This window comes from Sceloporus occidentalis, unplaced genomic scaffold, assembly GCF_023333645.1.
Source record: "Sceloporus occidentalis isolate IW3139 unplaced genomic scaffold, rSceOcc1.0.p SCAF_24, whole genome shotgun sequence".
Taxonomy (NCBI): domain Eukaryota; kingdom Metazoa; phylum Chordata; class Lepidosauria; order Squamata; family Phrynosomatidae; genus Sceloporus; species Sceloporus occidentalis.
Genome location: NW_028317004.1, coordinates 4,115,159 through 4,134,278, shown reverse-complemented (window position 1 = coordinate 4,134,278; position 19,120 = coordinate 4,115,159). Strand labels below are relative to the sequence as shown.

Sequence of the window (19,120 nt, the reverse complement as noted above, 5' to 3'; positions counted from 1 at the left end):
AAGCAGAACATTCTTCTTTAAATACATGTATTTGTTATTTCTGCTGTGATGGACACCCTATGATAATATGTGAGCAAATAAGCATGTGGGAGGAATTGTTTGTTGCTGTGCTGTAAGACTGGATTTGATAATTACTTTAAATGATTAGCCTTACATATCAGTTTGTCACTTTGTTGTTGAATATTATGCTTCTTGGCTTACAATGACAACTTGCAAAAAGATTTATATTGGATAAAAGATAATAGCTGCTATTAATACCTGCAAATGTTTTTTGTCATGCTCAATATGCCTTTCTGTTGTTATATACAAAGCTTTTCACTAAGATACATATTGTAGATGGAAACATGTTGATATTGACCACTGTTAGTTACCTGCTTAATAAAAAGAATTAGTGGATATAATCTGTATCTGTATTGTTATTTTCATTATTAATAATATGGAAGGCCAAATACAATTACAAAGCAGAGGATGGGGAACCAAATACTTTAAAATGAATTATGAAGTGCAATAAAATAACAAATTTCCAACAATAGCAAAGCTGCAACCCACGAATGACCCTCTCAAATGTCCAATTCCAAATCCAAAAAAACAGTAGGGTGCTTGTGCAAAATGGAAAAATTGAAAAAAAAAACTTTGTAGTGAAGTGAAAGTCAATAAAATGTTTGTAATGTTAAATTTCACTCATTGGAACAATTTGATGCAATGGACAAAAAAAAAAAAGTTGCTTTGCTTCCAAAAAAAATTTAAAAATCTAAATGGTTCAATAACTCTGTGAGTAGCAGCAATAAAGAATAAGAAAGGGAGGTGCACACTAGCTTATGTGTAGTTAGTGAAATGTGTGGGGTCCCAATGAGGTAGATTCCGAGAACCATATTTGCTCGATAATAAGACGACCCCCCAAAATTTGAATATTACCGTATTTGCTCGATTATAAGACAAGGTTTTTTTCAGAGCAAATCCTCAAATAGGTCTGACTATTAGACGACTAAGATCCAGATCCCCCGCAGCTACAGGGGACCTGGATCCTCCTGTCTCCCACCCCCCGCCCCACTTACCGGTACTTCTGAGTCCCCGGTGTGTAGCTGGGGCAGTGTGTAGATGTCTACGCGATTCTAACCCTCTATACGCCACTCTGCCTCCTGAACGCCTTAAACCTCCCTATATGCCACCCTTCCCCATAATATGCCTTTTAACCCTCTAAATGCCAGAGTGGCATATAGGGGTATAAGGCATTTCTGGAGGCAGAGTGGCACATAGGGGGTCAAAAGGCATATCATGGGGCACAGTGGCATATAGGGTTAAAAGGCATATCATGGGGCACAGTGGCATTTAGAGGGTTAAAAGGCATATCATGGGGCACAGTGGCATGTAGGGGGTATAAGGCATTTCTGGGGCAGATGTGCATAACTGGGGGGCAGGTTGGAAAATAGAAGGAAATAAAACCAAAATATTTTTCTCAATCATAGCTTTTATTAAAAAAAATAGTTTAGATTAATTAACATTTACTGGTAAAACTTTTTTCCTATAGGGTCGTCTTATATTCAGGCTTTTTCTTTTTTTCCTAAATTAATATTCAGATTTGGGGGGTCGTTTTATAATCGAGAAAATACGGTAATTTAGAAAAAAAAAGCCTGGATAAAAGACTACCCTATAAGAAAAACATTTATTAGTAAATATTAGTTCACATGTAAACTATTTTTTCAGATTTAATAAACGCTATGATTGAGAAAAATGCATTTTTTGTTTTTCTTTCCTTTTATTTGCTAACCTGCCCCCTATGCACATCTGCACCTCGGCTTCCTACCCTGCCCCCCAGATATGCCTTATACCCGCCTATATGCCACTCTGCCTCCCTGATATCCCACTCTACCCCCCCTGATATTCCTTATACCTCCTATATGCCACTCTGCCCCCAGATATGCCTTATATGACCTATATGCCACTCTGTCCCCCAGATATACCTTATACCCCCTATATGCCACTCTGCCCCCCAGATATGCCTTATTCCCCCTATATGCCACTCTGCCTCTCTGATATGCCACTTTGCCCCCCTTTATGCCACTCTGCCCCAATAAGCCTTATACCCCCTATATGCCACTCTGCCCCCCTGATATGCCTGATCAGTAATGTCCTCCCAATTAAAGTGCTGAAAGATGTAAACTGGGATAATGTGCACGAAAATGCTAAACGATGCTGTACTCACACGATGGTACTGCCCACTGAATACATAAATAAATAAATGGGCAAATAAATGGAATAAAAATAAAACAAGTTTCCACAATAGTAAACGTCCTCTTATCCTGTCTTATCCTCAACTCGTTTGGCTAGTATCTCAGCTTCCTCAGGAGGTGAAAAAGCAGTAATATAGATTGCTTGTCCATTTTTAGGGGCATTTCCGTACCCATCAGCAGTTACTATGTGGGAGACTAAGTACAGATCCCCTTCACGTTCAAAAAAACAATGATAATAAAGTTTCTGCAGTTATCCTCATGGAAAAGCATATCATTATTGAGAAACCTTGGTACCCTGACTAAGCATTCATATATATATATATTATAAATAATTCAAGACACTATTCCAATAATAAATAGCGATAAATAGATCGATTCATAAGTAAATAGATAACTATTTTAAATTGACATACACTGTCTATACCATGTAAGGGGCTGTCTTTCTCTCATACAGAGCTATATTCATTTATCAACTGCACTATATATGTTTTTTATTTTATTTACATATACCTGGATATCTCTGAGCACCCTTTTATGTGTTCTGATGCTGGAAATTTCTTTATGTAACAGTTTTGTATTTAGAATTCACATGGTTTGTTGGCTATATTCTCCATGTGCGCTGTTGTATGCTATTTTGTATTATACTTGGGCAAGAATTAAGCTCCAGAGATCTTTTACCTGTAACATGTAGGCTGTAGCTCAGATTTTGAGGAGAAACTTAATGTCAAGTGACTCCGCCCCTGTTTGGCTCCACCCCTGCGGACTTATCATGACCCTTGACTATGGCCAGAAAACGTGACAACCCTAATGGCTAACTACCGTGGACTACATTTTCCATTATGCTCAGCAAGCAATTTAGTAAAAAAGACTGGATCTCTTGATATGTATGCTGGCACTGTCTTATATGTATGGTGTAAATTGTGTGTGACTGTCAAGTAACAGTGGTTGAAGCTTTGGTGTGGCCTTACTGCTCACATAATGAACTGATAATGTGAGTGACTGTGATCCTCGTAGTATAGTTGACATGCTCAGTATCCATGCTTAATATACAAAGAGGAAGAAGTGGAGCTTAAAGACAAAAAAAGTGTAGCCAAAAAAACAAAAAAGCAAGAGTGGAGTGTACAGAGGAAAGTGGTGGATTATAAACAAGATGAAGTGTGGCCTAGGTTGGAAGGGGTGAGGCAAATTAAGATTAGAGGGTATCCGAGTTTAGTCAGTTCCACAGGAACTACAAAGAAAGTAAGGAACTAATTATTCAAAGATAAAAGCATGCTAGATCGTTTTTTCATTGAGCAGATTTGTAATCTTAAATGTTTTATTTGACAAATAAACAGAAGTTTTTAAAACATATTAAATATTTTTAAAGGAATGTATTTCTAACATTATGGAAGAAGTATAAGGGACATACTCTTTTTAGGGGCATGTTAAATTCTAATAACAGTACCTGCATGGTATAAAAATGCCAAACCACTAAGAATTAATCAGAAACATGTCATTTTCTGTCATAGCCAGCCTTGGGAGTTATTGCACCATATTGCTTAAAATTCAAGTGGCAACTGGGTGCATGTCATTCGTGACAGAAACGAAGCCCTAACTTTTTACTTCACCATCCAATTTAATTATGTATGTAATTTCTTTAATTTACATCATTGAATCTACTTGTAATGTCCATCCAGCGTCATTTCTGTAGCTGTTTCAGTTTAATCTAATTGGTTATTGGTTCAATTTTTTACATTCCTATTTGAATTGAACATCATCACATAGTTTAAATGTTATAATATCTCTCAAGACTTTATCTTCCCAGCTCTCTTGATCAGTCATTAGTAAACATTTTCCAGTTTTAACTTATCTGGTTGTACTGAGGGAGCTTTATAAATAACAGCTTTTATAAAGCTGAATAGAAATCACTTACTGTTATTTTTGTCTCTTATGTTCTTGGATGTTTAATATATGGATACATGTTTTGTATATGCAACAGCACTTATTTACAATGAATCTGACTTTTTAGTGCAAATAACACCAGAATAACATAGTATGGATAACCACAGAATTGCAATCAAGTGCATATGCAAGTTATAGTTATAGATTTTCCCCAGTGTTCAAGAAAAGCTTTTAGCCACATTGCAAAGACAGTAAAATTAGATAAAAGCTTCCAGTCTAAAGGGAGTTGATGCAAGGCATACTGTCAAATATTTTTTAAATGCTACGGAAATGGTAAAGCAAGTAATGATAAATTGTCAAACTTTCTCTGCAGAACTATAACCTCTTTTATTCTTCACAGTAATTCTATTCCATTTTACACTGTTCTCTGATAGGCTGTTTATATGATAAAACAAAATATATTCTACTTACATACTAATATGTATGCATTGAAAAAGAACAGCTACCAAAGAAGAAACACATTGAAAAGTGCATATAACAAAAAAAAACATAAACAGGTTTGTCTCTGTTTTTCTTTACTAAATATATTTCAGAGTTTGTAGGGAGACATCTTTATAGATCAACTGTAATATGTATATAGAATGCTAAAAATGTGGCACATTTTATCACTTTAACATAACCAATGCCTAATAATTAATTAAAATAATGCAAGTTAATGAACAATAACTGGCAATATTCTTAAACCAATACACTATTTATAAAAATGCACCTATTGTTATTAATGATTACAAAAGAAAAGTCTAGGCTGTTTCTAGTAATTTCACAATTGAGTTATGGGGAACTCGTTACCTTTTTAAAAATAAAAACAGAAAAGAGAGGGCAACCTACTCAAATATGTTCTATAAAGTATGCACCCTGATGAAGTTCAAAATCATGAAAGGAATAAAAAAGCTGTAGGCCCTATTGCATAGTTCATGAAGGTTTGGGATCCGTAGGAAATAAGAGTAATCCTAAATGAATTACTGTAACTCCTCTAATAAAAGTTCATATTTACACAATGATTATATATTTATGTTCTATAGTGATAACTTTTTTGTTTGGTTGAATTGTAGGAAGAATCTACCTAACAGACACACATGGGACCTGTCTTAATGAGCTGACCCGAAGAGAAATTATCCCTTTAATAGCCTACTGTGAAGATGCTATGTAGTCTACTATATGTGTTAACCAAATGGCTCTAATAAGGGTCTTCATGGAAACCTTGACTTGTCATTATTTAAAGATACTTAATTGAGACACCTGCAATCAAGCAGGGATATCAACCAGAGGCGTATATAGGGTATGGCAGCCATGGCACGTGCCATGGGCGCCATCTCAAGGGGGGCGCCGGTGAGCGGCTTTTAAATGCCGCTCACCGGCATTTTTTTTATTTTTTTTTTGATGCGGAGGAGAGAGAGGGGCGCCTAGCAACCGCTCGGCGCCCCTCATTCTCCTCCAAGAGCCCTCTACCCCCATCCCGGTGCCGGCATTTCATGCAGAGCGCCGCAATATGCCGGCATATTGCGGCGCTCTGCATGAAATGCCGGCACCAGCGAGTGGCTTTTAAACACTGATGCGGAGGAGATAGAGGGGCGCCGAGCGGTTGCTAGGCGCCCCTCTATCTCCTCCGCATCAGTGTTTAAAAGCCGCTCGCTGGTGCCCGCTGCTTCACTGCTGGGCGCCGAAATATGACGTCATATTACGGCGCTCAGCAGTGAAGCAGCGGGCACCAGCGAGCGGTGCAGGAAGACAGCGACATCGTGCTAAGGTGAGAGGGGGTTAAAAAGTGATAAGGGAGGGAGGGGGTTAAAAAGTGATAAGGCAGGGAGGGAGGGGGTTAAAAAGTGATAAGGCAGGGAGGGAGGTGGTTAAAAAGTGATCAGGGAGGGAGGGGGTTAAAAAGTGATAAGGCAGGGAGGGAGGGGGTTAAAAAGTGATAAAGGAGGGAGGGGGTTAAAAAGTGATAAGGCAGGGAGGAAGGGGGTTAAAAAGCGATAAGGCAGGGAGGGGGTTAAAAAGTGATAAGGAAGGGAGGGAGTTAAAAAGTGATAAGGAAGGAAGGGAGGGGGTGGGTTAAAAAGTGATGAGGGAGGGGGTTAAAAAGTGATAAGGGAGGGGGGTAGATATAAGTAAAGAGTGTGCATTAATGTGTGGATGCATTGAGTGAATGAGAGAGAGCATGAGTTAATGTGTGGATGAGTTGTCTGAATGAGGGCGAGCATGAGTTAATGTGTGGATGCATTGAGTGAATGAGGGAGAGCATGAGTTAATGTGTGGATGAGTTGTCTGAATTAAAGTGTGAATTAGTGAGTGACTGTAAAAGTGTTTGTGTATCATAGATGTATAATTGTGGAAGGGCAAAGATGGCACTAGCAGGAGGTTTGAGCCTTGGGGACCGAGATGGCACAGGCAGGGTGTATATGGGACAAAGATGGCACTGGCCGGACTGTTTGGGGACAAAGTTGACTTGTGGTGGGCTATTTGGGGACAAAGATGGCAAATCTTATGTGTGTAATCTGGGTGCTGGTCAGGTTCTATGTCGGCAGTGTGGACGCCAGGGCTGGCTTTGGGGTGCAACCTGTGATCTATACCTGTAATTTAGGGGGTTTTAAATATACCTTTAATGCCGTGTTTTTATGTGAATTCCAATTGATCTTTACCTGCAAAGCTGGGTTTTTGTGTTATTCTGTAGATCCATATCTGCTATGCTATGTTTCCATACATTATTTATGTGTACCTGCAAATACAGGGTTAATATGTCTTATTCAGTTGATCTACACCTGCGATGCTACGTTTCATATATTATTATTGTATACCTGCAAATACAGGACTTGTATGTCTGATTCTGTTTATTTGATATATACCTTCAGTGCTGAGATCACAAGTGAATTTCAATTGATCTGGGTTTGCGTGTTGATCTATACCCGCTATCGGCAGCAAGGACTTATATATATATATATATATATATATATATATATATATATATATATATATATATATATATATATATATGCAGCAGGGGCTAGTAAATGGGTTTTTATTTGGACAGGGGCGCAATTTCAGTGCTTGCCATAGGCGCTATTTTCAGTAGATACGCCTCTGATATCAACCATAAGTTAATGGTAGCAGAAGTACCATCTGGGAGGCTTTTATACAGTATGATCAGAGCAGTGTAGAATATAAAGGAGCCAGCTCCAGACCGTGGGACCCTGAGAATCTGCTCCTTTACCAGGGTAAAATTGAGATTGGTGCAAATACCATGAGACTTTGTGTCAAACCCTGAGAGTTCCCACGTATGCTGATATGACTAGCATCTTCTTGAAATGTGCTACTCATCTAATTTACCAAAATGTATACTTATTTTTATAGTCTGCAAAAGCAACTTTGCCCAATATTCCAATCCTATTATACAGCACATATTCTTGTTGGTTCTTATTTTACTCATAACCCTAAAAAATCTGGATGCTTTGTTTTGTGTTGCTTTTTTTGTAAGGATTGCATCAATGTTCTCAACTGTTTGGATTTAAAGCAGGGATTTTCTATAATGATTTTAAAGAAAAAGATCAAGGTTGCTGTGGGAATAATTAAGTTTGTCCATTATCTGTAGCATATGTTCTCATGGTCTACTTTACAGAATGCTACTGTAAGTGTTATTCACTATATAGAGAGTCAAGGATATGTTAGGGTATCAATATACCTGGGAAATTTCCAGGGCTGGCTACCCAGACCTGTAAGAGTAGGGCTAACCCTAAATGTTGTTATATAGGACTTGTCTGGAAATATATGGTCTGCTTTGAAACTGTGAAATTATAAAAGTGTATATTTTTGTAAAAATAAAAGATTTAAAAAATAGTAGGCCTAACCCTAAACAGTATTGAGTAAGGGAAAGTGGGCACGGCTAAACACAGCTATCCTGTCCATAGAAAAAACAGAGACTTGGGAATACACTGCTTCCTCTGGAAACTCTTTTTCAAAGCTAGAGAATTCCCAGGTACGTGTGCTTAAACTTTTCATTATGAAGGGCCAACATGGATTATTACACTTTTTCATTGCTATAATGATATACTTTCAGCACTATGAATAATAAGTAGCTTCATACAAACGTAATTTGACAATAAACATTGTTCCAACTTCCATCAGAATGTTGTTGTCTAATAAAATTAATTTGTACTACAGATTAATGGTGCATTTTTTATTTTGTGGAATAGATTCTTTTGTTTACCCTACGCAGTATATTCAGGCAAGCATTTTTAAAGGCACGAGTACTCTCATTGCTTGTTGTATTGCCCTAGATATGGCAACAATGTAAAATATATTTTTGGAACACAGAATATTAGGATGCATGACATACAATGCCTATTTAAGGTCTTGATTATGCATACTCAACATAATAACTGGATTATATATATTTTTGGAACAGTTTTATTTGACAGGTACAGTATGTTGCCTTAGTAACTCCACTGCAGTTTTGCTATTTGCTCATTCCATAGGTCTACATATTCTAGAGCAGGTTTTGCTCTGGTAAAAGTGACTGGGACCAGGTTACGCCAATTTAATCTACTCTATCACAGAGTTACTACACTATATTACTTTTTATGTGTTTATATCTTACATGTTATTTTCTGAAGTGTCAAATGTCTTGTACTCTAATCTAGACATTAGATTATTCCACAGCAGTAGAAGGTTTATGAATGGGTTAGTTAAGGCAACAGTACCCTCCGGCTGCTCCCATTTAAAAGTTATGGACCATTTTTACAAACTCTCTATGTAGTAAATCCATGTTTTATGCGATTGTGCAAGCCACTTAAATTTAGATATTTAACATGGTTTCTGTTTATTGCCCAGCAGGTATTACTAGCCCGTAATTGACAAACCGGGGTCACAACGGATATTGGTGACTACATTTTTCAGCACTTCTCTCTGGATACTGCAGTGCCACTAAATGCCAGACTGTGAGTATCCTCACCCTTGTTTTCAACCATTCTCTTTTATTTATACTGTCCCTATAATGTTATCAGGGAGACCATTAAATGAATGTATTTACCTATTAAAATAGAAACTCCTCCCATTTTGTTTACTGAAATTGTTATATTTTATACGTGTTTCAGTGAATGTTGCTTGGTGATACCTTGTGGTGTAAAAATACATAACAATCATACTATATTAGTTATAATCACCTGTACATCATGTATAACATGTTTTTCTCCAAGTAAACATCAAAAAGATATGTACCTGTCAAGTCATCACAGTAAATGCATGAAACAATATTAAGAGCTAAAATACAAAGTTAATCAATGTTCCTTGCATAATCGTTTTGCTATATTTATTTGTTATGTATTTTCTTCCATATATGTTTGTTATAAATATTAGTAATAATTAATGATGCATACATGCATAAAAGTACAAAGTACACATGCATAGAATTAGGTTATGATTGCTAAATATTTCCTAAATAGAAATGAATGCATACGGGTGGTTAAAAAAAACTTGGATGTTCCAAGCAATGTCAATGTGTAGACTTGCTTTACTATTACCATGGAAGATGGCCAACATTTAAATTCAGCCGTAATCCATATGTCCTTGTGATTTTCACAGTTTTTTTCCTTTTTCATGTTTAAAATAATGCTTAAAAATCCCATTGTCTCAGAGCAATTGTTTCTATCCATTTAAGTGATGTTAAAAGAAAAAATATTATTTAAATGCTTAATATGTGATATTTTAGCCTAAATGTACACATACACAGCATCTGTGACACATTCTTGTGGCAGTAAAATGTGTTATTTAGTAAAATAAATAAACCATTAAACCACATATAGTTTGAAACTCTTTTGTGACTCACACACAAGGGCAATGTTAAGTTTAAAAAAAAATCTCATATTAATCTAAACTGTTGCATCTGTACAATAAAACACATAAAGGCTAAAACATGTTAAACAAGCAGCAACTATATGTTTAAATGTCGTGCATCAAATGTTTTTGTTATGCTTTAAGACACAGTTGTTTTTATGTTGAAATCACCTTTTGTGTAGTCATAGAGTCATAAAGTGACAAAGGGACTGTTATATCTAAGTGGCACTCTTGATTTACCAAAACACCTGCTACCTAAATGTGTTTGTATGCAAAAATGAAGAAAATTACATGTAATTAAACATTTATTAGATATTTGTACGTAAGTGTTTCAGTTTAGATAATGTTGGGGAAATAGTTAAAGAAATTTGATTTGTGAAAATTGATTTAGAAAAATTACAGTAACATTTTTATAGTCAAGGAATATTTCCCTACCTCAACTGCCAATTTTGTAACTGCAGAATAGTTTGGAAATATCTTAATTTACAAAATAGTAGAGGTTTAGCAATACCGAACCATGACAGTCTTGCAAAGAATCTTACATAGGGTTGTCACTAGACTTGTGCATTCGTCTTCGGGCGAACATGGAAACGAACACGAAGAGTGCGTTTTCGTGTTCGTTCCGAAGACACGCCGAAGAGAAGACGGCGGCGGTAAAACGTAGGCGAAGACGAAGACACACACCACGAAGATCTTCGTGATTGTCTTCGTCTTCGTCTACCATTCCCCCCCTTCATCTTACCTTGTCTTGGCTTCTTGGCTTCGCGGCATCGCGGCAGTTCCCGGAAGTGGAAATCCGCAGGTTCGCCGTCACGCTACAGGGCAGTGCGAATGAGCCTATTGGTCGCCTACAGGGACCTCCTCTGGCATCAACCAATTGGTTGATGCCAGAGAAAGACCCTGCAGGTGACCAATAGGCTCACTCGCAGGGTCTTTGTAGCCCCTGACAGCGAACCTATGGATTTCCGCTCCCGTTAACCCCTTCGATGCTGCGTTATCTAACACAGCATCGAAGGGGTTAACGGGAGCGGAAATCCATAGGTTAAAGGGCCGTGCTAGCGAACAATAGGCTCACTTGCACGGCCCCTTAACCCTTTAAAAAAAAGTTAACCCCTAACTAATTGAACAGGGAGGGAGACCAGTGGCATCGGCAGTGCCGATGCCACTGGTCTCCCTTCCTGTTCAATTAGTTAAATGTCCGTACGAGCGACTTTATTGGTCGCTCGTACGGACATTTAACCCGGCACAGACTAACTAATTGAACAGGGAGGGAGACCAGTGGCATCGGTCTCCCTCCCTGTTCAATTAGTTAAAGACCAGTGGCATCGGCAGGGCAAGTTGCAGCATTGGGGTTTTAAAACCCCAATGCTGCAACTTACCCTGCCGATGCCACTGGTCTCCCTCCCGTACAGAGTTAAATGTCCGTACGAGCGACTTTATTGGTCGCTCGTACGGACATTTAACCCGGCACAGACTAACTAATTGAACAGGGAGGGAGACCAGTGGCATCGGCAGGGTAAGTTGCAGCATTGGGGTTTTAAAACCCCAATGCTGCAACTTACCCTGCCGATGCCACTCATCTCCCTCCCTGTACAGAGTTAAATGTCCATACGAGCGACTTTATTGGTCGCTCGTACGGACATTTAACCCGGCACGGACTAACTAATTGAACAGGAAGGGAGACCAGTGGCATCGGTCTCCCTCCCTGTTCAATTAGTTAAAGACCAGTGGCATCGGCAGGGCAAGTTGCAGCATTGGGGTTTTAAAACCCCAATGCTGCAACTTACCCTGCCGATGCCACTGGTCTCCCTCCCGTACAGAGTTAAATGTCCGTACGAGCGACTTTATTGGTCGCTCGTACGGACATTTAACCCGGCACAGACTAACTAATTGAACAGGGAGGGAGACCAGTGGCATCGGTCTCCCTCCCTGTTCAATTAGTTAAAGACCAGTGGCATCGGCAGGGCAAGTTGCAGCATTGGGGTTTTAAAACCCCAATGCTGCAACTTACCCTGCCGATGCCACTCATCTCCCTCCCTGTACAGAGTTAAATGTCCGTACGAGCGACTTTATTGGTCGCTCGTACGGACATTTAACCCGGCACGGACTAACTAATTGAACAGGGAGGGAGACCAGTGGCATCGGTCTCCCTCCCTGTTCAATTAGTTAAAGACCAGTGGCATCGGCAGGGCAAGTTGCAGCATTGGGGTTTTAAAACCCCAATGCTGCAACTTACCCTGCCGATGCCACTGGTCTCCCTCCCGTACAGAGTTAAATGTCCGTACGAGCGACTTTATTGGTCGCTCGTACGGACATTTAACCCGGCACAGACTAACTAATTGAACAGGGAGGGAGACCAGTGGCATCGGTCTCCCTCCCTGTTCAATTAGTTAAAGACCAGTGGCATCGGCAGGGCAAGTTGCAGCATTGGGGTTTTAAAACCCCAATGCTGCAACTTACCCTGCCGATGCCACTCATCTCCCTCCCTGTACAGAGTTAAATGTCCGTACGAGCGACTTTATTGTTCGCTCGTACGGACATTTAATTAATTGAACAGGGAGGGAGACCAGTGGGATGTGCCGGGTAAGTTGCAGCATTGGGGTTTTAAAAGTCTGCACGAGCGACCAACAGAGTCGCTCGTGCAGACTTTTAAAACCCCAATGCTGTAACTTACCCGGCACATCCCACTGGTCTCCCTGTTCTATCAGTTAAATGTCCGTACGAGCGACTCTATTGGTCGCTCGTACGGACATTTAACTGATAGAACAGGGAGACCAGTGGGATGTGCCGGGTAAGTTACAGCACCAGGAGCCTAAAAGTCTGTACGAGCGACCAACAGAGTCGCTCGTACAGACTTTTAAAATCCCAATGCTGCAACTTACCCGGCAGATCCCACTGGTCTCCCTGTTCTATCAGTTAATAAATGATAGAACAGGGAGACCAGCGGGATCTGCCGAACAATTACGGCACCTGGAGTATAACAGTCTGTACGAGCGACCCTATTGGTCGCCCGCAGGGGGCTCGTCTGCCATCAACCAATGGCAGATGAGCCCCCTGCTGACGACCAATAGAGTTGCTCATACGGACATTTAAACTCCTGGCGCCAGAGCGGCTTTAACCCCGTTTTAACCCCTTAACCGGGGAAAACGAAGAAAACCCGAGCACGAAGAGTGTCCGCGAATATTCGCCCGAAGAGAAGACAGGACCAGGCGAATATTCGCGGAATACGAAGTTGTTTTTTTTGCCGAAGACGAGCACGAAGACGAACACGAAGAGCCCCCTGGTGCCCAAGTCTAGTTGTCACTCATGTTTTCATCATAGAGGCAATACTTTTTTAGGTGAAAAACGTAAGTAAATATTCATTCTAAAAAAATAATTAGTTTCTACTCTAAATTAGATCACAAGAACTGATTACACCCAGGTACTCAATTAACCTCTTTCATACAAAAGACCAAACACTACTTAAGGAGTAGGGACGTACTAGTGCCATAATATAATTTGCAATTTTGTATGGTTTGATGACACTTTGATCACTAACAGTGATTTAAATGTCGACCGGGAAAAAGAGAGAATGGTTAAGATCTAATTATATAGAAAGCTTTTACAGCTTTTACTGTATATAACCCCTATTTGTTTTGACTCTTACAAATTGATTCAATCAGGGGGCAGTTAACTGTTTTATAATATAAATAATTGTAAAAGTTAACTGTAATTAAAGTAACCTTTTCTGTGCTCACAAGTTAGTGAGTTAGTCCTAGAATTAAAGTGTTGTTTTTTTCCCCATTTTATATCCAGTGTCTTGTGTTATGTTCTTTCATGTAATCTAATCCTCATGTTGGCCCGTATTCAAAGTTGGAGATAAAGTAATCACAGGTGATTGAATTGCAACTGTCCTTGCAATGGGGAAAACTAGATAAAAAAAACCCAGATACATTTAATCTGAATTAATAAACCTATTTCATTTTAGTCTTTTCATTTCTATATATGATAGGATTGTTATTCAATTAATCCAGAATCAAGCTCATATATCTGTAGCAGTCAGCACATAAAATATTATTTCCATTTGTATTTATATTTATTGGTTACTGCTGTTATCTGTCAAATGGCTACATAACTGCTGCCATTATGGGCTAGTTGGCTCATACAGTACCATTTTATGTAAAACCATTTAAATTCTGCATTTTTTATGTGATCACGCAAGAATTTTCCACCAAAGAGAAATGTGCTAAACTTTTTTTCCTGATTTTATTGTTTTTGTATTTTTTTAATCTCAATTACCGATAATACCTTCAACACACTGCAGAACATTTTTATATGTATCATCATAACTCACATACCATAAAACGAGAATGTATTAAAATACCTTTGTTTCAAGCAATCAAAGAGATATACGCTAATATAAATGTATTACTCATATATATTTTATGGACTCACATTTTCCTTTGGTTTTATTTTATTTTTCAGAACAAAAAAGCACTTCAGAATCCAGGTTTCATTTCACATGCAGTGTATATTGCAGTATCTAACAACAGTTAGATATGAAATATGTTAGTTTATCCTATTATTCTTAGGACAGACGTTTACAATATAGGTAATTCAAGAAATTGCTTTGCAGTTTATCACAGTAAACTTTTGAAACATTAATGCAATGGTAGCAATCTACACAGGAACATACCGAAATGCTTTCCTCTTGATGATATTGCTTCCAATTTCTTCCAGTGTCACTAAACATTAGTAAGTAGCTGGATACCCAGTCTGAACTCCCATATTTGCCTTGTGTTGCAATTGCAGTGATTTCATTTCTTTCTCCTAAATCTATCTGGAGCCACTGATATTTATTTGAGATAAGTGGAGACCAACCACCAGCTCCTGGATAAAGAAAACAAGCATGTAAGACCAATGTATGTTTTGAAATAATTGTTTGTAAAATAAACTGCCAGATCACCTTCAGTACATTATGTCATTCTGAAGTAGAAAGCACATTTTATATATTTTTTAATTATAAAATTTGGATTCTGCTACCTATTCTTTATACAGTGCAGTCAGGTAAGATATAAACCACTTTTGTTTCCAATCTGAGAAAGATAAAGAAGTCTATAGCTAATCAATCTCTATGTTACAAATGTAAAACAATATAGTCTGCTTTCTTTAAATGCTAAGGATGCATACAGACAGTATTACATAGGATGTTAGCTGATGTAATCATATAACCAAACTAAATAAGATGACGTAATAATCCATAATAACCTTAGAAGCACAAAGATACGAAAGGGAGAATGCAGTAAAGTAAAAAAAAATATTGACACTAAAATGCATAATTCAAATTTACATGGCAGTGAATTACACAGTTCTTGTGTGGCTGACTTTCTCTCTGTGTTGTTAGACCATAGAACAGGACCAGACTGAGTAAGAGGCCCTGGTACCTTAATGCCAGCAGCTACTAAATTAAGTATACGTGAATGCCACCTGGATATGCATGGCGGCACATTATGTTTTTATACTCCAATAACCCCAATAACCACTAGGGCAGCAGTATTGATAGCTATGTGGCCTATGCCTGGTGTGCTGCATGGCCAGTCCGGGCTTGCCCTAAGGTTTCTAGCAGTTGTGACAAAATATATCAATGATGCCCCCTCTCTGGTGGTGGAACTCCTACCAGCTCACAATCCTAAGCAGCTGTGTAGGGCACCTGTTGGGTAGAATCAGCGCTTGTGTATATACTGTAGCTGAGAACTCTCTGGGTTTGGCACAAAGGCCCCAGGAATCAGAACTCATCCCCAGGCTTCCATGTCAGTGTTTGATCTGTCTGAGCAAGAGTTATGTTTGCACCTCCAACTACCTGCTCAGATTCTACCTACTCTCGCCATGGTTTCAAGGCCATTGTATACTAGCACCCCCTCACTGGTCACATTAGCCTAACTTATCCCCATCACATCCCTCCTTCTAGAGAAAGAGACATTTGAAAAGTTGAGATTCAATTTAGTAATTTGCTTCTGCTTTTGATTTTTATAACATGCAATGGTAATATTATAGTACACTTTACTTTTGGCCACTACTAATTGACTACTCTAAGGAACAATATGTACTAATCCATATATATATATATATATATATATAATGTTAGAGATGGTAAATGGGTTTTCACAGTTTAAAAGCTTTGTAAGTCCCATGGTTCACTGAAGGAGAAAGCAGACTCATAAAAGAGAAAACATATAAAATGGCTTATGAGATCACCAGAGCCTTGAATAGAAGTACTTTTACTGCATCCTCTTCCAAGAAGGGGAAAAGTTATAAAATGCAGAAAGTTAAAAATAGAAAAACAAAGAGAAGGGGAAACAGTGAAAGCTTTTTCAAGGTCCTTCAACTATAAAAAGCGGAAATACTGTAATGTTTTTGCATTAAAGGTAGCTTGTGTATTAATATTTAATATTTAAAAATCCAATCCTTTATTAAAGATAAAAAAACTACTATGTGCATTGGTAGTGGCTAATTAATTGCAGCATTGTAACGTTACATAAATGACCAAACATTATTTTCATGGACCAGTAAAGCAGATTTCATACATTCCTTCCTACAGCTGGGTTCTAGCCTTATTTATGCCATCTGCAAATTTTAGTTTGCTAAAGAATTTTAAAGGCTTAAGAGCAGACATTATATTTCTCATAGGTACACAATGCTTTGCTGTAGGACAAGGTGGTGGATCTTCTACATCAACATAAATAATGTTTAACACAAAAAAATAAACATGACTGTTCCTTTAAACTAAGATTATGTTGTACACTTTAAGCATAATACTATATGGAAAGTATAATTTGGGAGAAGAAGTGAGAGGAGGAAGTAATTATTAGCAAGCGTATGCACCAGCTACGCTTGCTAATAATTGCCATATGCTTCTGAAGTTTATTGAAGAAAATACTATATAAATTAAATCTATAGCCATTATTGTGATCTATAAAATGGTATTAATGACACTATCTGTCTTCTGTTTATTAATTTTGCTAAACCATTTCACTACTGCTGGTTTTTAAATCACCCAAAATAATCTTGAAATCCTGTCTTCTTAAGTTTATTGGGGAGTTAGTTCAATATGTGAACCTGTATGCTACATTTGAGGCCTGTGGAGATTTTACAATCATCTTACACTGTCTGTACATAAACCACACGTACGTACATGACATATTGAAAAAAAGGTTTACTAAGACATGGTATGATCATGTTCCCTGTAGGTATTGCTATGGTTTGTACAACACAAAATTCATGCATCATTGATTGTCCTGTCCTACATTCACGAAAATATAGTCCCTTTACACAGGAAATGTTTTTTTATTTGAAGGTTTGTGTGTTTGACATTACAAATTGTGTGATGTATATTTAGGAACTATAACTATGAAAACATAGTCTGCAATGCAAACCACAGAAGGAAAGATACAGAAGCTTTTGTTAACAGACAACACTAAAGTAGGAAATATCAGCACTTTTTTTTTCTCATATCCTATATGAAATTTACTCTGTCATAGGGTTTGTTTCTTTTTAATACACGTTTAATGCCACTATTTACAAAAAAATACCCTTTTGTTTTAACTGCCTTAATCATTTGTAGCAAACAGTCTTCAGCTGTAATCAGCTCACCATAACTCAATATAGAAATAAGGGAACATCATTTTTTCTTACAATGTACTAATTAAAAGGGTTATGAAAACACAAATGTCTACCTCTCATACACATACACTATATGGACAAAAGTATTGGGACACCTGACCATTACATCAACATGGACTTTTGCATTCTAAATACATCGACATTAATATGTAGTTGGTCCCCCGTTGCAGCTGTAACGGCTTCCACTCTTTTGGGAAAGCTTTCCACAAGATTTTGGAGTGTTTCTGTGGGCATTTTGCCAGTAGATCATTTGTAAGGTCAGGTACTGATGTTGGATGAGACGGCCTGGCTCGCAATCTCTGTTCAAGATCATCCCAAAGATGTTCGATGGGGTTGAGGTCAGGGCTCTGTGCGGGCCAGCTAAGTACTTCCACACCAAACGTATCCATCCAAATTTTGCTTTGTGCACTGGGGCACAGTCATGCTGGACTAGAAAAGGGCCTTCTCTAAACTGTTTTCACAAAGTTGGAAGCATGGCATTGTCCAAAATGTCTTAGTATGTCCCCATCAGCTATCCAATACATTTTTGACAATAATATGCCAGGCCTTCTCGTCCAACAACAGTGCCTGACCATACAAATGCTCTCCTGGATGAATGGGTAAAAATTCCCACAGAAAGAGGACCATCTACAATGTCATAAAAGTCCCTGTTGGGTGTAATGGTCAGGTGTCTCAATACTTTTCTCCATAGAGTGTATGCTAGACTTCTCAAAAAGTTGCCACTATCCTTTTTAACACCCTACCCAGGCTTATCTGACAATACAATGTTGGAAATTTTATGGGTGAACTGTTTGTTATTTTATAAAAAAAAAAATTAAACGTCAAATAACTTTAAATGCATATTCCAAGAAACAATAATTTTAATACACATTTAGGTAGGTTTGAAATTAATCTTTTGAGGTAATTTCCTTTGTCTTCAATCATTTCCAACAGTATGCATGGTTTGTTTAAAACAGCATCTAATTTATTTACTATAATATCTTTAACTTAAATGTATGTCTAATAACAAATAACTATCGAATCTATGAATATACTTTTGATTGTACCTGTAGCAGAATCAGTAAAATCTGAGCTTGTTTTTAAGTTTGCAATGAAATAACCCTTTCCCATGACCCACATTACTTCTAGTCTCCTGCATTTGTGATTACTATTCTAGATTTTAGATTAGCTATTTACTCTACCAGTAAATCATATGTCTGTGCCTCACAGGCATGCCTTGACAGTTCAGGCCTCATAGGACACTTTTCCTCAACCATAATCATTATTTCAATACATTACAGCATTAGGCTTCATTACATGTAATGAAATTCAACTGGAAAGTGCCAAATAGCTGGCAAAAACTACACATTTTTTTTCACCTATTTTCCAATTAAGAGAGAAAGTAACTTCAAGCATTACTTGGCCTGTATCCATTACAACTTATGTATTTCTGTTTTATATTTTCATTTTTTTTAGTATCCCAT

At 37.9% G+C, this 19,120-nt stretch overlaps 1 protein-coding gene across 1 annotated transcript in view; it reads right to left on the bottom strand.

Moving 5' to 3' along the window:
• LOC149300530 (contactin-associated protein-like 4) overlaps positions 1-19,120 on the bottom strand; it is a 144,203-nt gene that overhangs the window by 98,991 nt on the left and 26,092 nt on the right. The window contains exon 4 of the mRNA XM_089485026.1: positions 14,674-14,867. Within this exon, the coding sequence (XP_089341152.1) occupies positions 14,674-14,867 (194 nt within the window). The remainder of the gene's footprint in view (positions 1-14,673; positions 14,868-19,120) is intronic.